Genomic DNA, 25,285 nt, shown 5'->3' with positions numbered 1-25,285 from the left:
CAACCTGGAGCTTAACACGCTCAAAACTGTGGAGATGATCGTGGACTTCAGGAGAAACCCCCCTGCTCTCCCCCCACTTACCATCATGAACAGCACCGTGACTGCAGTGGAGTCATTCAGATTCTTGGGCACCACCATCTCTGAGGACCTAAAGTGGGATATTCACATTGACTCCATTGTCAGGAAGGCCCAGCAGAGGCTGTACTTTCTTCGCCAGCTGAGGAAGTTCAACCTGCCACAGGACTTACTGAAACAGTTCTACTCTGCCATCATTGAATCCATCCTCTGCACCTCAATAACTGTCTGGTTCAGCTCAGCTACCAAATCTGACCTCAGAAGACTACGGAGGGTAGTCCGGACTGCTGAGCGAATCATTGGTACAACCCTCCCCACTCTCCAAGAACTGTACTTATCCAGAGTGAGCAAAAGGGCTGGTAAAATCACTCTGGACCCCTCACATCCAGCACACAACCTCTTTGAACTGTTACCATCTGGTCGACGCTACAGAGCTCTGAGCACCAGAACGACCAGACACAGGAACAGTTTCTTCCCTCAGTCAATACATCTCATGAACACTCAATAAATAAACGTAGAACACACAACTAATACATTATCCATTCACCACACTCACTTATTTTATTTTCTCATTTCTAATTTGCACATACTTCACCTGTACATACATAGTCGCCTATATTATATATTATATATTGTGTATTTTTTATTTTTTTTGCTGCTTTGTACATTGGTTATTGGCTATTTCCTGTTATTTTGTTTCATTACCTGTGTCCTGTCCTGTTACTGTCTTTCTGTTGCACTGTGGAGCTTCTGTCACTACAACAAATTCCTTGTATGTGTAAACATACTTGGCCAATAAAGCTCATTCTGATTCTGATTCTGATTCTGAAATGTGTGCGATTGGTTATAATGCTCAATGTTGCAAAAGTAATCTAATGGAACTTGAAACAGATCTAAATGTATGTAAAACAATGTAAAACAGCCTCTATGTTGGGGCATGCCTTTTTTTCCCAATGATGATGCTGTGGGTTGACGAGACACTTGCAACCCATCTCTCACCCGATGTTGCAACATCCCTGAAGGCCCACTACGCCATGCCAAACTACATCTTCACTTGTGGGCAGCAGGTCGGGCCGGTGCATGCTTGGCAATTATGCAGATATACCAGGCCAATCTGCTTAAAGACCTGGCTGAACACAAATAGTTCAGATCCAACTATATTGAAGAGCTCTGTTGAGCCACATACCTGGCTCTCCGGGCCACCAAGGAGACGACCCAGGCCATCAGCCGCTCTGTGGCAGCAATGGCAACGGAGAGGCACCTATGTTTGATCCTCTCGGTTAACAAGGAGAAGGATAAAGCTTTCCTTCTTGATGCACCTCTGTTGCCTTCTGCCCTCTTTGATGACACTGTTAGTTTGGTCGCTGAGAGGTTTCAGGAGGCGAAACATCAGTCAGCAGCGTTTCAGAGGCACTTGCCGATCCAGGTCTCATGGGGCTGCTGGTCTACTGCCTACGGTTCTGCAGGCCATCCATCATCCACCGCAAGTGTCGGCTGACTATGAGAGGTTACATTTAATGTGCCTTGTCAGGGCTCTAGAGGCCTATGTACAAAGGTTCTCATTGGAGGAAAACAGACCAGCTACTAGTTATCAGCTTTTTGTCTCGAAGCAAACCATTATAGTGGATTGTTGAGGCAGTCTCTACAGCGTACAAGGCACGCAGTTTGCCTTCGCCTTTGCTACTAAGGGCGCATTCAATTAAAGGCATAGCATCCTCTAATGCCCTTACATCTGGAGTCTCCCTTCAGGAAGTTTGCAATGCTGCAGTCCCACCTGCACCCCACAAACATTTTTTTCACTTTTATAACCTAAACTTTCGTTCTGAGGTGTGCCTGGACAAGCTTCACACCAGGACAGGCACTAGTAAGCGTGGCTTACCTTTGTAGCTTCCATGTACGCCATCACATGCTTGGTCACAACGCAACACCAATCGAGATTGGACTAGTTCTACACATGCTTCAGATTCTGTCACGCTGTCTTCAACGACGTAGCATCTCGTTCCCCTCTCTGGGAACAAGGTTACCTATGTAACCAGAGATGTTATTAAATTTATGTCGACTGTAATTTTGTTTCCTTCGATTTATACTACCTCAGTAAATGTCTCAAAGAGTGCACAGATTGCCTAGGCTCGGTCTTGTATGTTGCATGATGTACGCACATGATTCATGGAGCCTCATTTTATAGTGCTATGGAATGCATTGTGCCCTGTAACATTTTACTTTCACTGGGTTAAAGTTCAAAGTCATTATGTGATTTATTTTCTTCCTTGAAGTCTTTAAATGTGTTTAATGTACACTTAAAAGGGCTTCTTAATTAAGTGTAATTAAGTTCAATTAAAGATTAAGTGTATGTACCACACACTTAATCTTTGACCTTTAATCCACAATGGAGCAGCACAATGTATGATTTCACTCCTCTGGCATGTTAAAGTTTTAATGTAGAGCAGAGAAGAGGCACAGTAGGAGTGCTTAATAATTACAGTCTATGAAGGCCAGGGTCTTGCCACACTCACACTGGGTTATGTTTCATAGCAGGCTGGTTGGTCATTCATCTTTCTGCCCCCCCTCCCAACACTGAGTGCAGCTTCAACTTTCCCCTACATAGTGCTCAGAGCAACAAATACAATGTGCCTCAGGTTGTTCTGATACACATATGCACATGCAATCACATATTCAGGAAAAAAAAGGCTTTGACACGTGTCATAATGGAATGTAGGTAAATGATGTCAGACTTTTAATTTTGGAGAAACTCCTGCCTTTAACAAGCTTAACCAGTGTTGTGCCGATAGCCTAGTGGTTAGTGCGCCGACATATAGCACAACTGTGCTCACTAATCCCGCCCCCCTCTCTCCACCCAGTACTTTCCTATCTGCTCTCCACTGTCCTATCAAAAAAAAAAAAAAAAAACCCTAACCAGTTAAATTTCCCTACCTGCAGCAAAAAAAGACTATGCTTGGTTGACCAGCTTCACTATCTTCAAGTCTTTATGGAGTGCATCATCCTCATTCGCGGTTCACCAGCTAGAACAGTGGTTCTTAATCCTGCTCCTGGCATGTCTCCCTTATTTAACACACCTAATTCACATCATCAGGTTTTTAGGATAAAGCTTAATGAACTGAATTGAATGTGTCAAATACGGGAGACATACAAAGTGTGTAGAGCCCCGGGACCAGGATGAGGAACCACTAAGCTAGAACAACACTATCTCTCATTGAAATTCACACTGGTGTCATGCTAGATTCTGTATTTCACTTCCTCAATGCCTGATCAAAAACATAGCAGCAATATGGTAAGATAGCTTGCTAATCGAAGGCTACGCAAAGAAAAGTTGTTGTTTAATTTGACAATTTAAAGCCTCTGCGTTACAATGAGATATTTATACAACCATTCAAATGCCACTAGGGTCAGTGAGATCTTTAATGCATTCAAAAGAAATCTCTTAGGCTGCATTTATTTGTTTGAAAACAGTAAAATAGTAATATTGTTTGCTATGGGAAATCTAAATTTTCAGCAGCAATTACTCCACTCTTTAAAGTTACGTGATCTATTTGAAATCATTCTAATATGCTGATTTACTGCTCAAGTAACAATTTCTTATTGTCACAGTTGAAAACAATTGAAAATAATATTTTTTTGTGTGTGTGAAAATATACATATCTTCAGGATCCTTTGATGAATAGGAACTTTAAAAGAACAGCATTTATTTGGTTTTATTAGATTAAATAATTCCTGAACTTTTAAGCAGTGATGTAATTTAAAAGACAACAACAAATGTATTTCTAATAGCCAAATAAAGTGACCTTAGCCAACGGATTTGCTTTTGAAGTGCACCATGATAACCCATAACCTTATAAAACAAGGAAAATTTACTTTCATTTGGCTTGATTCTAATTTTATTGCAAATATACCTGAGGTGATTTTCCAGACAGTTTCCAGGGTCAAACTCTGGCACCTCACTCTGTTTGTCTTCTGTAATCTCAGTTTTCATCAACAGCCTTTTAGATGCAGATGTTAATTATTAAGATATATGAGGAGATATATCAAACCCCGGGTCCCTCCCCTCTTAATCCTGAGGAATGTGATGAATTTTGTCAGGTCACCCACTAAACCTTGCTCATGAACTGGAACATTTGATTTAACCCTTCTTTATAGTGGGACCACACAGTTTTGCTCTTGTTTTATATATTATTATTATTTTTTTTTTATTTTATTTAGTTATTTTTTTTATTAATTTTTAAATTATTATTATTTTAAATTATTGTCCCTGGACCAGGGTACTCTTGTAATAAAGCAGCGGTGGCTGGGACAGATATGTGTCAATTCTTCTTAAAAAGATGCAATCTAATCGTGTTTACATTAAATAAGCCTGCTCCCGAGCAGGTTTAAGCTTAAGGGCCTGTTGCTATGACAGCAACTCCAGAATGAGCTTGCAGGAACCAAACAATCCAAGATCATGCTATCGAGTTAGCAACGTACGAAGATTGGACCCCAGGTGTACACACAAGATCCCTTCTGGTGTTCATTTATGTTTATTTCATGCTATAATTAGTAAAGAGGAAGAGATGATCAGTTTACGTGCCGCTTGAACACATTAAAGAGCCACAAAACAGTATTTATTGTTGTAATTTCTAAAAAATAAAATTTACAAAAATTTAAAACTGAGAGTTTGTTTCATGCTAAAGTAACCTGATCTGTCTTGTCTGTCAGCACGTTGTCAGTTTTCTCTTTGCTCCGCAACACATTTTTCACTTTGTTTTCGACACAGAGAAGTCGTGGCCTAATGGTTAGAGAGTCGGACTCGTAATCCAAAGGTTGCGGGTTTGAGTCTCAGGTCGGCAGGGATTGTAGGTGGGAGGAGTGAATGTACAGCGCTCTCTCCACCCTCAATACCACGACTGAGGTGCCCTTGAGCAAGGCACCGAACCCCCAACTGCTCCCCGGGCACCGCAGCATAAATGACTGCCCACTGCTCCAGGTGTGTGTTTACGGTGTGTGTGTTCACTGCCGTGTGTGTGCACGTTGGATGGGTTAAATGCAGAGCACGAATTCCGAGTATGGGTCACCATACTTGGCAGTATGTCACTTCACTTCACTTCACTTCACTTCACATGATTTGTGGCATGAGAGCATCAGGAGGGTCTTTATGAAGGGTTGATTATAGCTTTATGCAAATGTTACCTTGCTGTGATTATAATGCATTTTGTCACGTACAGTCATAAGTATATATATATATATATATATATATATATATATATATATATATACATACAGTGTTTCCGCTACATTCATTCTGCCGTGGCAGCCCGCCACACCAAAAATCATCCCCGCCACGGCTGCAGCTTTTCAGTGACGTCACTCGATTCATTTACAGTCTGGTAATTTATAGTGGAGGAGACGTTAGTCACACACTAATTATTAAAAGGTGAGTATAATATAGCGCAAACTTAAGTGTAATCATAGTAGTGGTGTACGTTATGTGTAACGATTCGATTCAACCTCCAACATTACACAGTAGTTGTGAAACTGATCGCAGTTGATCCGTGGTCCGTACGGACCAGACCTCAAGGTTCGGTTCGCATGTGATTAACAGACTAATTGCAAAAATGAACCATCATAGAGTGAACGTTTATCATTTGTATGTGTTTTATCTTGCCAATTTACACATTCGAGCCAGCGCAAGACGAGGCGAATAGAACTTATTTCACTGTCCGTGTGCTGATTTCTGTGGCCACAGCTGCCGGACACGGCGCCCGCGCACAGATTTTTAAGCGCGCGCGAACACCGAGTTCATTCTTCATTCGCATTTCCTTGTGTTTGAACAGACGCATACATACAGAATTATGTGAAAATGGACGTCTCAACAATCATTCTCGATAACGCAGTCACTCATCTTCAGTGAACGAAAACAAGTTAGAAAGAAATAGCATGTGTATCATTATATTGGATCCGTGCATTCGGTCTTAAAGGGACAGCTGCCTATAAACACATGCTGTTATATAAGACAGAAGAAAAGGGGCAAGGTGCACGGGAAAATCATTGTGTCATTGTGACACAAGCAGGTTGTTGATGTTTGCCTGCCATTCTCGCTCGTGAACGCACTAATAACTTATCCTGTCTGTGCGAACCGGGTGCGCAGAGGTATGCAAATACATATGTTGACAGGCAGGTAGAAGAGTCAATCAAAATGCTCGGAACAATAATACATTTAGACCACTTAACTTAATGATGCTATCGGGATGTGAAGACACTTTCAACCAGCATAATAAAAGATGTTTCTGAAGACAATGACCTATTGCACCTTTAAGCTAACTATTGTCAGCATTTGTATAAATCAATATGTTCATATTATTATTATTACAATATTTAACTTTTCATAATTTTCTCTCATCTTTCATGAAAAGCTAATTTTTTTTTTTTTTATGTAATTATTTTTAATTATTTTAAATAGAAAAAAATATAATCAAATAAGAAAGGATAAGAGAAGTATTCTTAGACTAAAATCACACTCAATCCTCAAAATAAACCTAAGCAAACATCCTTTAAGAGATTTGCTTTGGCAAAGGACGTCATTTACACGAAACACAATGTCTTCCTCCTTACGAACATGTGGCAAGAGAGTTGTGCAGTAAACAGTGTGGTCTTGCGTCAGTACCACGCTTTTTTGTTGTAACCGTTTTATTTTTATCATCACATTCCAGGTCACGTTTAGAACTTGTGTTGCCTAATCAGTCCTAAATGCAGCCACTGCTGAGAAAAGCCCAGAAAACACATCTAAGAGACCAGCATGTCACTCAACATTACAGGGGCACAGAGTCAGATCTGTTTTGGAAGGAGGAGGGATGTGGGAGAAAGAAACCACTTTGTGGCCTTTCTAGTTTTTTTCCAGTGTGTAACTGTTACATACAGTAGTATTTGCAAAAGAGGCCAAAGGTTGTGCAAATAATAATAACAATTTATTACATTTATATAGCATTTTCAAGGCACTCAAAGCGCTTTACATACAAGGGGGGGATCTCTTCAACCACCACCAGTGTGTAGCATCCACCTGGATGATGCGACGGCAGCCATAGCGCGCCAGAACGCCCACCAGCTTACTGGTGGAGAGGAGACAGAGTCATGAAGCCAGTCAGTGTATGGTGATGATTAAGAGGCCATGATGGTCAGAGGCCAATGGGGAAATTTGGCCAGGATGTGTCCTCTTTTTGGAAGGACATCCTGGGATTTTTAATGACCACAGGGACTCAGTTTAACGTCTCATCCGAAGGACGGTGCTTTTTTTTTTTTACAGTATAGTGTCCCCGTCACTATACTGGGGAGTTAGGACCCACACAGACCACAGGGTGAGCACCCCCTGCTGGCCTCACTAACACCTCTTCTAGCAGCAACCTAGTTTTTCCCAGGAGATCTCCCATCCAGGTACTGACCAGGCTCAACCCTGCTTAGCTTCAGTGGGCAACCGGTCTTGGGCTACAGGGTGATATGGCTGTAGCCCAGAAGGTATTGATGATCAATGACTGCTATTAGGCTTGCCGCAATAGACGGTGATACCATTGTTAAGCTGCAACACCGGTTATGTCACTTTCGTAACCGGTGTTGCAGTAGCTTTTTAAGCTATTTTAAAGCAAAGGAAGCGAGGAAAAGAGGGAAAACTCAAACGAGCTAAAAACGAATAATTTGAAAGTGAACGTAAAATGTGCATACCACTTTTACAAGCTATTTAAAAGTGAAGGAAAGCGAGGAAAAGTGGGAGAACACCCCCCACGGTGATACCGGTATTATCGGTATTGTCACACGTCAATTAACCGGTGGGAAAATTTCCTCACAATCTCAACCCTAACTGCCATCATCTTTAATACACTATTACAGTTATAATTTGTATCATTTTGTGTCAACTCCATGATGTGTGCTATTATGAAAATACATAATATAGCCAAGCATTGTCTAAAAGTGAATAGGCCTTTTTTATTTAAATGTACTGTATTATGTAGTAAAAAAATGTTTAAAGGCTATTGTTGAAAGACTAATGACTAATTTATAGTCTCATTCTAAAAAAGATATGTGGGTTCTCCTTGACCATCAGACTGGTATAAAGTATCTAAAAAATAAATAACAAATAATTTATGTTACCAAATTTAACAGCAAGTTTTGCTGAAAGCATTTGCTCAAAAATATTATACTGTATATTGTATACATCAGCAATATATACTGTATTGTTCTTTCTAGATGTCAATATCGGCCACTAAAAACCCATACTGGTGGACCTTATAGCAAAACCGGTCTACAGGTGACATATTAACTTACTAAATGGTGACACACTAGAAATTCTAGTCCCTGTAGTGGTGAGGTTATTCAAGAATTAACCATAGAAATAGGCCAAAACATCTCATCTTTGTGACTAAAAAGATGACAGCATCATTTTAAAGTGTGCACAGTACAATCACATTACAAAATGAGTAATAAGTGGTATTTGCTTCAATGATAATTACTATTTCTCATATTTATGGTAAATGATGAATGGTCACAGCGACCTCTTAACTGAATTAAAAAAATACAAAATTTGAATCAGCAGAATTGCAGTATTGAAGTAATCTGGATTAGTTTAACACTTGTTTTTGATCTTGTTTTCATTGTGTTTTGGGTTATGTCTTCCTTGGTTGTAATTTCTCAGTCTGTTTAATTACTCCTTTTCACCTGTTGTTTAGTTAATTACCTCATTATTTTCAGTGTATTTAAGCCCCTCAGTTTCTTTAATTCATTTTCTGGCATTGTTATTATGTGAATGCTGTTTCGTTTGCACATTGTCAGTGGAATTACCTTTTTCTAGACTTTTTGCTATTGGAACGCTTTTGGATACTTTTTCATCTTCTGACCTAAATTTGACAATTAGCCTGTATATTTTTAACATTTTGGATGTATTATGTTGAATTATGTTTTTTAAAAAGATCAAAAGATGTTTTTTCAAAAGTCATATGGGTTTAGAATGGCAAGGGGGTGAGCTAAGAACTGTAATATCTGGATGAGCTAGAACTTTAAGAGTTACTAATCAGTAGCCATGGGTTTCCAGACCGACATCTCGCCAGAGAAGTACTTTAAGGACTCTGCGTCATGTGCAGAGTATTTTCATGAGCTGAGATAACAAAACGCTCTGATGATGTCACGAGAGGATAAGGGTGAAATTACCTCTCTTGCCTCTTAAAAGAAGCCCATTGTAAAATCCTTATCTCAGGTGTACAGAAGGAGTACACATGGTGAATAATCATCATTTGCATCAGGCTCCTATAGGCTCAAATAAATAAATAAATCAAATCAATACAATCTTTCCAACACATCTAATTTAATTCTAACTGTAAATGATGACAAATGAGACCATAGAAGAAAAGATTATCTGGCAAACAAAAAGCACCCTTAGTTCACTGTTGTATCACTGCAATATGTCAAGAAAGGTTTGAGCAGGTCAAACCCTGAGCTTAAACCCTATGAGAGACCTACAGTACAAAAGGAGCCAGGCCTTAGATGGCCTTAGCAAGACCTTAGATGACTGCACTCGTGTAATCAAACCCCAAACTTCTACACTTACAGTTTTCTGGGACTTCAAATAGTTTTAACCTAGAATACACAACATATTAATATATACAGAACACATTCATATTTTCCCTTATATCTTTACAAATGAATGATACAAGGGGGCATTTAAGATAAGATGTAAAGCTGTAATTAAAAATTAAGTATTATTCTCAATTATGAGATAAGGTAATCAGACCTGTGTCTAATGAATAAACTCAATTACAGCTCACAAGACTGGCCTTTCCATAAAGGAAACTTGTGATTCTGCAAAAATAAAGGTTGCATACTTTTTGCCAAATTTTTATAATCATAATAACATCCCTAGGTATGTATGTAACCATGGTTCCCCGAGGGAACAAGACGCTGCGTCGAAACGCTTTGGGAACACCTCTGCGTGACTGTGTTCTGAAGCACGTCTACTGTACTGGCCTCAGCCTCAGGGTGCCACAGAGGAAACGATAGACAAGTGGGTGTCTTCGCATTGACTGACCACCCAGAAGGGCGTGGTAAGCAGCTATGGCCACCACATATACCTTCAGAGTGGAGGGAGATAACCCTGCAGAGAAACGCTCCTGCAGAGACTCCAGTACTGTACCAACCGGCCAATTGACTAGGTCGTGCAGTTGCTGTCCGCACCAGGAAGTGAAAAGTGTCCACTTCAAGGTGTACATTTTTTCTTGTGGCGGGAGCTCTGGACTGGAGTATGGTCTCAACAACCAGATCCTAAAAGCAGTGCCCCCTCAGGGGCCACGCCCCCAGCTTCAATAACCCCGGGCGGGGGTGAAGGATGGAGCCCCCCGTTTGAGAGAGGAGGACACTCCTGACCGGAATCTCCAACGGAGAGCTGTCAAGAAGGGACACAAGGTTCAAGAACCATACTCGAGCCGGCCAGAATGGGGCTATTAGGAGAATCCTGCACCATGGTGTCCTGTTCAAGTGGATTTGGATGCGTGAGGGAGAACCATAAAAGACAGTGTGGTGCCTCCTTTGACACAAATAGATCCACTTCCACCTGGCCAAACTCCCTCCAACTCCATCTCGTGGTGGAGCCTCTATTCCCCGGGCCTCAGCCCCTGTCTCGACAGGATGTCTGCTCCATGACTGAGGGGTGAAGCCTCAATTCCCCAGGCCTCAGCCCCTGTCTCAACAGGATGTCTGCTCCCTGACTGAGGTGCCCAGGGATGTAAACTGCTCTGAGCAAGAAGAGTTTTCCCTGAGCCCACAGGAGGATCTAGTGACCGCCTGTATAGGGGGAGCGAGCGCAGACACCCTGACGGTTGATATAGGAGACCACCAATGTGTTGTCTGTGCAAACTAGCACATGAGGACCCCTCAGGTCTGGAAGAAAGTGTTTCAGTGCACAAAACATAGCCAGAATCTCCAGGCATGTGCCACGTAAGATGATGGCCTTTCCACAGACCCTGGGCCACTCACGACCGCTCCCCAGCCCATGAGGGAGGCATCTGTCAACAAAAAGAATTACCCAACGCTGGGCCTTGAGACAGGAACTAAAAATTTCCTCCAAATGTCTAAGGCTCGTAAGCATCGCCGTGTGACCTTGATAATGTGAAGCGGATTGGTCTTGAGCCACCACTGCAAAGGTCTCAAGTACAGCAGGCCAAAAGGTATCACGTTGGATGCAGCTGCCATCAGATCTAACAGTTATGTGTCCTTAAGATCTATCGTGACAAACCAGTCCTCGGACCTGATGTGAGACACAATCTGTTTGATAGTGAGCATCTTGAACCATAGGCGTTTGAAAGCATGGTTCAGCAGACACAGATCAATGATCGGACACAACCCCTCATCCTTCCTCGGAACGATGAAGTAACGGCTGTAGAACCCGGAGAGACAGAGGAGGAACACGTTCTATGGCCTCCTTTCTCAAGAGAGTGTCTAATTCTTGTTACATTACCAGAGCCTGCTCAGAGCCCACATTAGTGGGAATGAACTGAATTCTTTAGCCTCTTTCTACAGTCTGCAGGACCCATTGTGAGACATTTGGAAGAAGTTTCCACACTGACAGAAAGTCTCCTAAGGGAACCAGCCTCTCGACGTTTGGCTAGAGGCTCCTGGTTTGGCTAGAGGAGTCACTTCTGTCCCCTGATGTGGATGACCGGCAGGGAATGATCGACCTGAAAGCTCTAGCGCCCTCACTTGAGGGGATGAGCATTCCCGTGCCGTACCGTTGCAGAGCGGCAGCTGCGAAGTTCGCGCATTGGAGCCCACTGAGCCCTGAAACACTGGCAGGGTTGACAAGAGTGGCTCCCCGAGGGCACTGAGGAGGATCGGGCACCATATACTGAGGTGTATTCCTTTCCTCCCCATGGGGGGCTGCCCTCAGGGCCCTGATGCTGGTGGCATCAGGACCGCTTGGTCGAGGTCTTCTTCGACAGAATAACAGTCCGCAGATCTGCTTTCGATCTAGAAGATCTTATGCTTCTTGGTTGCTCATGTCACCCCGCTCGTGACGTCTCGCTGCTCTATTGGACTAAGTTCACACGTGCTTCAGAACGCAGTCACGCAGAGGCGTTACCAAAGCGTTTTGACGCAGCTTGAGTTACTGAAGGGGAATCATAGTCATATTGGAAGCATGCTTATGATAATGAACATATAAAATGGCTGTGCACATCCAAAACCCAAAATGAGCTTAGGTGCAGGACAACAAAACAAAGAAAGAAGACACTGAAACTGAAATTACAGCTCTGAAAAGTTTATTTACAAAGCGCAATGTTTCAACCAGTCATGACTTCATCAGTCAGATTGTGCCTGATAAAGACCTGTCTGGTCGAAAGGTTTTGTAAATAACTTTTGAGAGCTGTAATTTCAGCATGTTTATGTCTTAGAAATTTGCCTAGGTATGAAAACCGGCCAGGTTTTAGAAAATAATATCCCATAGATGTTTTTACATCTACGTTTTAGTGAATGTGATGTGAGCTCTTCTACAGAGTTGGTCTCCCTACACTCTCAAACTACTTATTTATACATATCTGAATATTTTACTTACTTGTATTTAATAACTACAGGTCAGAACTTTAACATTGTACTGCCATTTTTTAATTTGATTATGTCATGGATTCCCAAACTTTCAATATTGCACCTCTTCCAGATCTACTCACCGTTGTACTCATAGTTGATGTGATTCATTTAATTAAAATTACATTAATTACAAATTTTTTTTTATTTTATTTTTTCCCTTCAAATCAATGTTTGTAATGTGATCTTGGTGCTGGTTGGCTTGATTAATGGGGTTCAAATTCAATGTGGCTTTGCATTCATAGCAATCAATTAAAGTGTGTATTTGTTTCTGTATGCCAAGTTCTACTTCCCTTTAAGCTACAACAGAGCAAAGAATACATTCATAGGTTGTACATTGCACAAGAGCTTTTATGCAATCAGTGGCTTAAAATGAGTTATTCCAATGAAATATTAGTCAGAGTGTGTGAATATTAGCCAGTGATAATAATGGCATGTGTATGTGATTGCTCAAACCTGTGATGTCAGTGGTAAAGTCTGTGTGGGAGCTGGTGGGGGTGCTGGAGCTCTGCGTTTCTTTAATTCCACTTTTGGGGACATCTTGGAGATGTTCATCACAGACTGAGACTGACCCAGAGTGCTGGGACGGGTCTCCACACATTGACCGCTTGCCACCACTGACATACCCTGAGCAAAAAACAAAGAGAGACACTTTAGTAGATATATAAAAACACATTTAAGAACAAACTCAAAAGGCATATGTGAACAAGTGTGTTTACACACACATTTATTAACCAGAAGTGCAAATAGCAATATCTATGAAGTAGAGAAAGTAGAGACCATGAAGTAGAGAAAGTAGCGACCAACTCAATGCAAATGTAAAGGTTTACAAATTCACTTCCGGAGTGAACGCTGGCGCTACTGGCTGCCGCTGCTCTTGGGGGAATTTTAATCTTAGTAGTTGTTTTATACCTTTTTAAGATGTTTTATTAGTTATTATTTATCTGTTATCTGCCTGTGTATCTAAGCTCACTACGGTGAGTTTGGACCATTACATCGGTCGCTACTCTCAGCTGACTTGTGTGATGTTTCCTGCAGCTGCTGGTTTGTCTGCCGGTTTTTGGCCTCTGATTTTCCACTCAAGGCGCCTTCTTCGTGGGAAACAACCATGAAGATCTTTGAGCTATTTGTATGGATTAATTGCGTCTGGGTTATCTTCTCTGTAATATATCACCCTGTGGTGTCGATTCTTCAGTACTCTGCGGCGGAACTCTTACATCTCCACTCTTGTCTCTTTGAACTTCCGTCAGTTTTACATCTTCATCCAGACATTGTTTATCAACCATGCCGTAAATACACTCATCGTGGCTCTCATTGGGGCTACACCATCGATGACTCGTGCTCAATACGGTCATTCTGGTCGTCCAATCCACGTTCAGCAAGGAGGTGTACTAACCAACCTGGCCAGATCGGTTGACAACGATACTGGTAAAAATAATCTCTCCTTTGGATTACTCAACATACGATCACTCTCAAATAGAGGACCCTTGGTGCATGACCTGCTGTCTGACCGTACGTTTGACTTTTTTTTGTCTAACTGAGACTTGGCAGAAACAGGATGACTTCCTCCATCTTAACCAGTCTGTTCCTCCGGGTTATGTTTGTGTCTCTAAATCTCGTTCTACTGGACGGGGAAGGGGCTTAGCGATACTTTACAAAGAGAAATGGAAAGTATCCCATTGCCCTAAAAATCAACGGGGCTGTTCCTACCATTCTCGTGATCTACGGCCCCCCCTAAGAACAATCCCATCTTTTTAACTGAACTTTCTGAGCTGCTGACTTATCTATGTCCCATGTCTCCAAATGTTGTCATGCTGGGTGATTTTAACATTCACATAGATAATGTCAATAATACAAGTACAAGTGAATTTTTATCTTGTCTGGATAGTTTTGGTATACAGCAATTCACTAACTTGCCCACTCATTCCAAAGGCCATATTTTAGCTCTCATTTGTTGCTCCGGCATAACTCCTTATAATTGTACTGTTTCTGACTTGTCCAGACCATCTGTTGGTGTCTTTTTGCACCAAATTGACAATCAGTAAGGTTAACCTGTATCGCTCTATCACATTTCGAAACATTAAGAATATTGATGTATCGATGCTTGCTGATGAACTTGCCATCTTTTCTAGCAAAGCTGCTTTTCTTGATGTTGAGGAGCTGATTTCATATTATAATAATGGACTAACTGAGATTTTGGATGTTTATGCACCTGTGAAAACCCATACTGTTTCTTTTAATCATTCTGCTCCTTGGTTTACCCCAGAACTTTGTCAGCTTAAAACTAAAGGGCGTAGGCTAGAGCACCTGCATGCAAGATCTGGTCTTACTGTGCATAAACAAATGCTTGTTGACCACACCCAAATCTTTAAGGATGCACTATCTAAGGCAAAATCTGACTATTCTGATTTGATTGGAGCCGGTGAAGGAATTCAAGATTTCTCTTTTCTGTGGTAAAAAATATTTTACGACCACCTGATTCTCTGCCTCCAGACATGTACTCCACTACACTATGTGATCATTTTATGACTTTTTTTGAGTCTAAGATTACAAATATTCACCAACAATTACTCGCAAGTAATTCAGGTTATGACCTTCGTTGTTCAGCCTTTTATGTGCCCTCACACTCTGTTTTCTCTACTTTTTACTTACCAAGTAATGTGGTGATTCTGCGCTTCATCCGGGAATCTAAGTCTACTACTTGTTGGCTCGATCCTTTACCAACTCACTTAGTCAAAGCCTGTCTATCATCTTTATCCCCATTGATTACTAAAATTATTCACTTCTCACTTATTTCGGGTTCTGTACCCTCCTCTCTAAAATCTGCTATTATTTCTCCCATCCTTAAGAAACCAGGGGCTGATCCAACTAACCTAGATAATTACCGCCCGATTTCGAATCTGCCATTCATCTCGAAAATTTGGGAAAAGTGTGTTGCAGCACAGGTCCATGATCATCTTTCCAATAATAAACTGTTTGAGCATATTCAATCTGGTTTTCGCCCTCACCACAGTACGGAGACAGCTCTTGTTAAAATTGTTAATGATTTGTTGTTGGCAGCTGACTCTGGTTTATTAACCATACTTGTTCTTCTTGATCTGAGTGCAGCTTTTGATACCATCTCGCATAAAATACTCCTTGAGAGGCTAGTCATTTCAAAAGAATATAATGTTTATGAGCCTTTCTTAGGAAATGGCGCGGCCTTTACAGTATTTGCTATTTTCCATTCATTTTGTAATGCAAAATAACTTTATAAATTTATATACAGTATATACATTTATATTCAGTATATATATATATATATATATATATATATATATATATATATATATATATATATATATATATATATATATATATATATATCTCTCTCAAAACGCAGATTTGAATATTCCGGTAAGATTTTTTTAAAGGTTTATTAGACAGCAGATCTGACTGAATATGAATGTGTGCTTTTATTCTATTCACAGTTCGTCTAGAATATCAATGCGATCATGTCCACTCCAGAGGACGGACGTATTTATCTCAACTCAATATTTGAACTTTCCACATCCACCCCAACCCGTTTACCTTAGTTGTAAGTACCGTGTGTAGTGTCCTCTTTTAAGAAGACCGATTTTGTTTTGCTGTCTATTTGCAGTCTCTTTTTATTGATAGGTCTACGCATTTGTCAATCATCCCACTTGCTAGATGGGGAATGAACCCAGCGCTCTGATTGGTCGAAGTCCTCTTTCATTGCTGTTGCTTGATTTAAGTAGGCTACTGTGCGTGCACAAAGGCATCACCAGGTTTTTGCGTAGTTTAAAGTGACAAATCGTAAACCTGCGTACTTTGAGGTCAAAATGCGTGCCCGCTACGCAAAGTGCGTACAGGTTGGCTGTCTTCCGGATGAGACGTTAAACCGAGGTCCTGACTCTCTGTGGTCATTAAAAAATCCCATGGCACTTCTCGTAAAGAGTAGGGGTGTAACCCTGGTGTCCTGGCCAAATTCCCTCTACTGGCCCTTGTCTATCATGGCCTCCTAATAATCCCCATACACTTGATTGGCTCAATGACTCTCTCTCCTCTCCACCTGTAGCTGGTGTGTGGTGAGCGCACTGGCGCCATTGTAGTGTGGCTGCCGTTGCATCATCCAAGTGGATGCTGCACACTGGTTGTGGTTGAGGAGAGACCCCCCCACATGATTGTAAAGCGCTTTGGGTGTACAGCAATACACAATAAAGCGCTATATAAATGCATCATTCATTCATTCATACTCTCCTCTTCAGCTGGTGAAATTCATGTTCAATCGGATTTAAATCTGGTGATTGACTTGGGCAATCTAAGACTTTTCTTTTTCCATTTCTTTGCCCTTATCAATCCTTGACTGAACTGGCAGGGTGTTTTGGGTCATTGTCCTGATGCAATATGAAGCACTTCCCAATTAATCTGGTGGCATCTTCTTGAATATTGGTAGGCAAGATGGTTTTGTACCCTTCCAAATTCATTCTGCTACTGTCATCATACATTAAGTCATCAGTAAAGTTGAGAGGGCCTGTTCCAGAGACAGCCATGCATGTCCATGCCATGACAACACCTCCACCATGCTTTACAGATGAGGCTGTATGCTTGGGATCATTTGCAGTTCCCTTTTTTTCTTTCCCATCACTTAGATAAAGGTTCATCTTCGTCTCATCAGTCCATAAACACAGTTCCAAAACTCTTCTGGCTCACGTTTGTGCTTTTCTATTCAAATTCAATGCAAAATTTATTTTTGGTTCTGGCCAGCGGCTTGCATCTTGCTGTTTAGCATCTGTAATTCTGTGTCAAAGTCTCCTGAGGACAGTAGATTGTCAGAGCATCACCCCAGCTTTCTGGAAGTTGTTGGTGATTTTACAGAAACGTCTTTTAGGGTTCATTTTCACAGCTTTTATGATTTGTCTGTCATCAACTGCTGTTCTTTTCTCAGCCGATCAGGTAGTTGTTGGTTGCTGGTGGTTTCCAAACTCTTGATTTCTCCATGCCCTTTGATTTTGCTATAGCTCTAATTGACTTCCTCTTTTCTTTTAGCATCCAAATTGCTTGCTTTTCAAAGTCCGCTCCCTCATCTTCATCCTGGTTTGTGTGTCATCATCGATTGCAGGATTCAGAATGCAGAAGTAATGGATATAACTGATACGACACATTCCCTGCTTTTAATATCTGAAGAATTAACACAACAGACACAGCTGATCACTTAGAAAGACCTGTGAGGCAACTGTTCCAATACTTATGCTCACATCAGATAGAGGGATGAAACTCTAAAAGTGCTGAACTTCTTAGCTGGTAAAACATCTGTGTTGAATCACCCAATAATAAAATTTGACATTCTGCAGTTTTGTCTCCTATTCCTCTTTTAATCATATTTGTAAATGTCTTGACTCCACAGCCAACAGAGCAATTTTGTCTTTACTGTTCCAAATACTTTTGGAGGGCACTGTATATATTAGTAATGCCATGGTACTTAGGGCATGAGTTCAATTACAGTATAAATAAATTATAAATAAAGCTGTTGTGTGTGTGTATATATATATATATATATATATACTACAGAATTATATATATATATATATATATATATATATATATATATATATATATATATATCATGCTCTTAAAATACTGTATGTGTGTAACAGTAATCCTACAGTATAAGAATCAGTAGATCCGGAATACAGCTTCTTAGTGGAAGAAGGTAAGGCAGAAAGTGACTGTTAGTTCAGAGCTCCAAGACAATGCCATTTAAAGGGCAGCAGGTTTAACAGAGGACAGTAAATCAATAACATTTGGGCTGGAAATGTCACAACCTGCTCCTGGAGAGTGGCTGAGTTCTGAGGGCTTTACCCCGGCCATGACCCCACATTTACACAACATAAAACAGCTGCCTTGAGCAGACAGTTAACAGGGAGGGATTTAAGACAAAAACTAAACCACAACAATTGTGAAGCCAATATCTTCTGACTCTCCTGCTATGCAAATCTAAGAGTTTAATGATGTCTTAAAGAAATTATTCTCTTGTGGCAAATTTAAAAATGTCTACAAGAGTTAGCACGTGTTAGACTTAGAGAAGTAGAACTGAGTGAGGGAAGGTGAAGAGAAAGAAAATTCAAGAATAGAGACATTAGAACTAGATGCATTTATACAAATAACCCAGTTATCTTCCATGTTCCCTGTGTTTTATGCAAGATTCAGAGGTGCTAATACTGTATTGATTTGTCAACAAAAAATTATTTCATTTTCACTATTTCATTACATTGCCGGATAAAAGCTGTGTGCTTAATCTCTGGCAATATTGCTGACTTGATTGCACAGATACTATTTGAACTGAACTGAGCTGCAAGATGACATGACTAGATATTATCGACACTATTTTACTGTTTAATACTGTAAAGCTGCTTTGACACAATCTGTATTGTATAAAGTGCTATATAAATAAAAGTCACTTGACTTGAATTGCTGAACTCAGAATCAATTTAATTTCCAGATGATTTGAATTGAGGTAGTTAACAGAATGCAGAACTGTAATTTGAATTCCCATTTATTAAATTATAAGTAAAATGGATTGAATTTCAAAGAAAGTCATGGACTGAATTTCAAAGAAAAACATAACCCTGTTGCAAACATAGTTTTTAATGCACTATGAAATTTTCAGATACACATTTTACCATTAGTACACTTTATCTCCTATTACATTATCAAATTTTGATATAATTTTTGCTTTTGTTTCAGATTTTGTTATTTGTAAGTCACTTTGGATAAAAGCGTCTGCTAAATGACTAAAAGTAAAGTAAAGTAAAGATTTTAAAAAGCTTCTTAAAAAACATTGCAGACAACAGAACTTAAAAATTGTGATATTTAGAGAAATATGTGTGATCAGTTGAAGCAATCAGGAAATAAATTCAAAATTAAATATAGCTACATAGTTCGGGCTAGAGGTCTAACATCAACTAACAGTGAGTGAACAATATATTTTTACAACATTAATTAATGTTTGTGAATGTAATTTAATACAAACACTTGATCATTCATGTTTGTTCATTGTGCATTAAATAATTTTAACAGAGTGAACTTTTGATTTTATGTATAAGTACATTTTGAAATTAACCCTAGAAGAATAATTGCTATATAACTATTGTTTTTTGATAGGTCATGTTATCTAACAAATGGAAATTGGTACCGGGAACCTTGGATTTTTACTGGTATTGGTACCGAATACAGAAATTTTGGTACCGTGACAACACTAATCTAGACAAGTTTCATTACAATAGGCCAATTTAATCAAAAGTTATTAGCAATTTTGGAAATTTCATTATAACTTTTGACCACAAGGTGCTGCTGGCCCGAAACTTTTTGAGGACCATCAGGGACACATACAGAGTTTCGTAAAGATTTGATGTGTTTAGAAAATATATCATTTTACAACAAAATTCAAAATGGCCAGAGCCCAAAATTGCTGACATTTGGGAAAACTTGGTACGGTTCGGCTCAGCATGCTGCACCAAATCTAAAGAGTTTTGTTTTCATATCTCCTAACCACTAGGTGGTGCTGCACTGAAACTATGCAGGTGGCCTCAGGTCATGGTTATTATAACACACACCAAGTTTGATCTCAATACGCTAAACCATTGCTGAGATATAGCCTTACATCCATTTTTGTCTTGTATTCCATAAATTTTTGTCAGAATGGTCTGAAGATGATCTGGTTTGTGAAAATCAGAACAACAGCCTAGGAGGAGTTAGAAAAAGTAGGTTTTTGAGAAAAATCTAAATGTCGGAAAATGACGTCATATACTGCAATCAAATCGTCTTGAGCCAAGGAATCCTTTTTTTTCTCATAATTTTTAATCAGAATGTCAAAACTTGATCTGGTGAAATAATATACTTATCTATTTTCCAATCATGCAAGCTTGCATTCATCTGCATCTACAGTATTTGTGAACCCAACACCAACATTTCAAAATTCAATCAACAATCGATGGATGGAACCATGTCTCTGTCCCACGTTTTTGTTTTTTTTTCTTCAATAATCCATTCCACTAATCACAATATATACTGCACAATACAGAACAAAAGATCTGTTGCTACTTCCGTTTCATTGTGACTTTAAATTCTGAATTTCGGCCAACCGTGGCAGAGACAGCTACAAGTAAGCCATTCATCAACTCTTAACAGAGGTTAACACAGTGACTTTTTTTCCACAAGAAATTGTGTTTGTTTGGCGTGACATTGAGGTGTGACTACCTGTTTAGTCAAACAATTTTAGACAGGAAGGGATGGTAAAAATGTCTGGGAAATCTGTTGGAAAACAAACATCATTTTTGCAATTTAAATGTGTGGCCATTATTGTAACACAAATTACACACTTCACCTTACAAACAAAAGCTGAGAAGTAGGGATATGCATTTAGATAACACATACAGTGGCATGCGAAAGTTTGGGAACCCCTTGCAGAATCTGTGAAAATGTGGATAATTTTAACAAAATAAGAGAGATCATACAAAATGCATGTTATTTGTTATTTAGTACTGTCCTGAGTAAGATATTTTCCATAAAAGATGTTTACATATAGTCCACAAGACAAAAAAATAGCTGAAATTATTAAAATAACCACATTCAAAAGTTTGGGAACCCTTGGTTCTTAATACTGTGTGTGGTTACCTGGATGATCTACGACTGTTTTTTTTGTTTTGTGATGGTTGTTCATGAGTCCCTTGTTTGTTCTGAACAGTTCAACTGAGCACTGTTCTTCAGAAAAATCCTCCAGGTCCAGCAGAATCTTCAGTTTTCCAGCATCTTTTGCATATTTTAACCCTTTCCAGCAGTAACTGTATGATTTTGAGATCCACCTTTTCACACTGAGGATGATTGAGGGACTCAAACACAACAATTAAAAAAGGTTCAAACATTCACTGATGCTCCTGAAGGAAACACGATGCATTAAGAGCCGGGGGGTGAAAACTTTTGAACAGGATGAAGATGTCCAAATTTTTCTTATTTTGTTGAAATATGATATTTTTCCATTTAGTACTGCCCTTCTGACGCGACAGAAGATACTTGCATGTTTCCTGGAAGACAAATGAAGTACAATTTACCTTGATCTTCAAATTCAAAAAGTTTTCACCCCCCGGCTCTTAATGCATCGTGTTTCCTTCAGGAGCATCAGTGAATGTTTGAACCTTTTTTAATTGTTGTGTTTGAGTCCCTCAATCATCCTCAGTGTGAAAAGGTGGATCTCAAAATCATACAGTTACTGCTGGAAAGGGTTAAAATATGCAAAAGATGCTGGAAAACTGAAGAATCTGCAGGACCTGGAGGATTTTTCTGAAGAACAGTGCTCAGTTGAACTGTTCAGAACAAACAAGGGATTCATGAACAACCATCACAAAACAAAAAAAACAGTCGTAGATCATCCAGGTAACCACACACAGTATTAAGAACCAAGGGTTCCCAAACTTTTGAATGTGGTTATTTTAATAATTTCAGCTATTTTTTTTGTCTTGTGGACTATATGTAAACATCTTTTATGGAAAATATCGTACTCAGGACAGTACTAAATAACAAATAACATGCATTTTGTATGATCTCTCTTATTTTGTTAAAATTATCCACATTTTCACAGATTCTGCAAGGGGTTCCCAAACTTTCGATCCCCACTGTAAGAGGTGTGGAAAGGACAGAGCGGATGTTCCTTTAAGAGAGAGCAGAGAGATCTGAAAAACACTGACAGGAACGACACCAGATCTTCCAGAACCTTGCATGAGTGTTTGAGTGAGAGCTCAGCTGTCGGTTGGAACAAGAGAGAGAGAAAGTATGCAGTCTTACAGCTTGACTTGAGAAGAAATCAGAGTAACGAACAGACATATGATCCAAACTAGACATAAAAACCTTAGAGATACAAACATGCACACCTACACAAACAAACACACTAACACCTGGAAGAGCACTAAGACAAAATAATCACAGCTCTCCTATCATAGCCACTGTTGTGATCGCTTTCATTAGACTACACAAACTCGCTGCAAAAGTTCATCTTTTTTTTCTCACCCCTGTCTGCCCTTAGAACGGAATGTTCAAAGCGGGAATGGCTATTAGCGGGTTACATAATCGGAAATCAGTTACTGAGACGTGTTGAAAATGGCTCTTGTCTCTGTTTGTGATGATATTGTAAATAGCGTGCACCTGAACTTGTGTAATTACAGGCAGGGAGCACGTAGAGCAGGGCAGAGCAGAGCCCTTCGTAAAAAGGCTGTTTGGCAGGCCGATCGGAGACAGGAAGAAAATAACTATAATAAATGAAATAAAATGATGTCCATAATAAATTATGGACATCCGAACTGTTCAGCGCATGTGTCTGAGTGTCTTCAAGAACATGGTTAGCTTCTCTGAAAGAAGGAGGAAGATGGACAGAGCAATGTGGGTGTAGAAATAAATATCTCTGAAGGATCAAGTGTGTGTATGTGCAGCTAAATAACCACATAATGGAGCCAAATTATTACCCAGAAGTAAGCTAAATTTGATATGACATTTATCAAATATTATTACACGGCTCTGAGGAATACTTGAGTCTGATTGGTCAGTCGCGACATTCCGAGGTATGTTATTTCTCGATAACAACCGGTAAAAGCTGATAACAGAGGCTCATCGGGATAACCAAAGTCAGCACTATACGTTTACTAGGAACGGATTTTCTTTGTTCAAATCAATATTTTATGAACAGTTATTTAATTATGTCATCCAGGTATCGCAGACTCGCTCGTTTCATACAAATGCAGCTACTGCCATTTAATGACAATTGTTTCCTGTAGCTCAAATAGTAGCTACAGGACTTTCCTGTAGCTCAAATAGTAGAGCATGGTGCTAGCAACGCCAAGGTCATGGGTTCGATTCCCAGGGAAAGCAAGAGCTGATAAAATGTAAAGACTGTAACTTGAATACAATGTAAGTTGCTTTGGATAAAAGCGTCTGCTAAATGCGTAAATGTTTTGTACACTGTAATGGATAACAAACATATACATAACAAACAGGTAAGATTTTAAAACAGTTTAATCTCATATCAATATCTCTTGTCCTAATAATTATTTATATGGTGAAATGCTGTGTAATAAGCACTATGACTGTTCCGTATCCGTTAAATGTCTGTCTAGTTCGAACTTGCCACTTGCTAGCAACTGTTTTCTTCACGGAGGCTTTGCGTTCAAATATTTCAATTCAGATAAATATTTTGTGTCTAATTAATTACTTATGTGGCAAGTAGTCATGTAATAAGCAGGATAATGTACATCCAGTCAGTTGTCATCACAAAATAAACCCCTTCACGTCAGGGTCCTGATCACTCTGTCGAGGGTTAACGGAAGGATGTACATTATCCTTTACTTATTATATACAATAAATGCAGAAAGTGTGAGGATTTGTATCTCTCGTTTAGATACAAATGATCCATGGCAAACGGATCCATCTGAATGTAGTTTGAACGGTGATAGTAAACTGAAGTTAGTCTTTTTGTACAGTATGTTGATAAAAAGTCAAACTGTATAATCTAGGTCAGGGGTGGGGGGAACGTTGATGCTGGAGGGCCGGTGTCCCTGCAGGGTTTAGCTCCAACCCTAATCAAACACACCTGAACCAGCTAATCGAGGTCTTCAGGATGCAGTTAGGTTTTTTTTTTTTTTTTCAAGGTTTTTCAGGGTTGGAGCTAAACTCTGCAGGAGAGTGGCCCTCCAGGATCAACGTTCCCCACCCCTGATCTAGGTAAATAAATGTGTTTGAGCAATCCTGAAGATCACTTTTATGCCCAAGTAATTACTGACACCTAGAGGTGAATCCTGGAAACAAATACATTTATTGAAGGAGTGTGGAATTTCTGTAAAACTTTCATTAGTAGTTTAAAGTAGTTAACTTTTATACAAATATTTAAAAAAACTTTTAATACTATTATAATTTACATTTATTATTTTACGTTAAACAAATTATATTATTTATAGCTTTTTTATAATCATTGAACAATCAGCATTCAGGACCAGAAGTTCTGGTGCAGAACTATTCTTTTTATATAATTAAAAGAAGAGATTGCTCATTGACACAGTAAATAACAATGAATCACAAAAGTGTGGTGCTATTTGGAACAGACATTTTAAAAAAGAACAAAAAGTAGAAGAATCAACCTGCAGGCAGTATAATTGTGTTAAAGACTGAAAACTGTGACAGATGGAAAGATGGGAGTGCATTAGTAAGAGACAGTTACATGGGTTAGTACTTACATTAATGTTAGTGTCTGCATTGTCAACAACACTATCATCAGGACTGTCCATGTCCTCAGAGGACTGATCTTCAGTCTGAAATGGGAATGTAACACTAGCATGGCAGGCAGACTCATAACATCAGTGAAAACCATGCAACGAAGGGTATAAGCACTACAATATCAACAAAACGTTTCATTTTCATTATATTTTACAAAATGCATTAGTTTCCCCATCATATCCATGGGTTTAGGTGTTTGTTGCTCTGCGTCTAAATATTTTTGATCATGCAGCAATCTAAAATAGAGCAATGTTAAGGTTTAAACAGACAAAAAATAGGAATGCACACTTGTGTG

General features: G+C 39.5%; 1 protein-coding gene across 6 annotated transcripts in view; it reads right to left on the bottom strand.

Moving 5' to 3' along the window:
* Nucleotides 1–25,285, bottom strand: part of LOC306887879 (protein cordon-bleu-like) — a 95,069-nt gene that overhangs the window by 35,229 nt on the left and 34,555 nt on the right. For 3 of the 6 annotated variants that reach the window (XM_079445883.1, XM_079445884.1, XM_079445885.1), the window contains 2 exons: nucleotides 24,951–25,025; nucleotides 13,132–13,302 (listed from right to left, as the gene is read on the bottom strand). In XM_079445883.1, coding sequence (XP_079302009.1) covers nucleotides 13,132–13,302; nucleotides 24,951–25,025 — 246 coding nt within the window. The remainder of the gene's footprint in view (nucleotides 1–13,131; nucleotides 13,303–24,950; nucleotides 25,026–25,285) is intronic. The other 3 variants (XM_079445886.1, XM_079445887.1, XM_079445888.1) reach the window with 1 other exon arrangement.

Source organism: Barbus barbus (assembly GCF_936440315.1).
Source record: "Barbus barbus genome assembly, chromosome: 21".
Taxonomy (NCBI): domain Eukaryota; kingdom Metazoa; phylum Chordata; class Actinopteri; order Cypriniformes; family Cyprinidae; genus Barbus; species Barbus barbus.
This window is presented reverse-complemented; position numbering and strand designations above follow the sequence as displayed.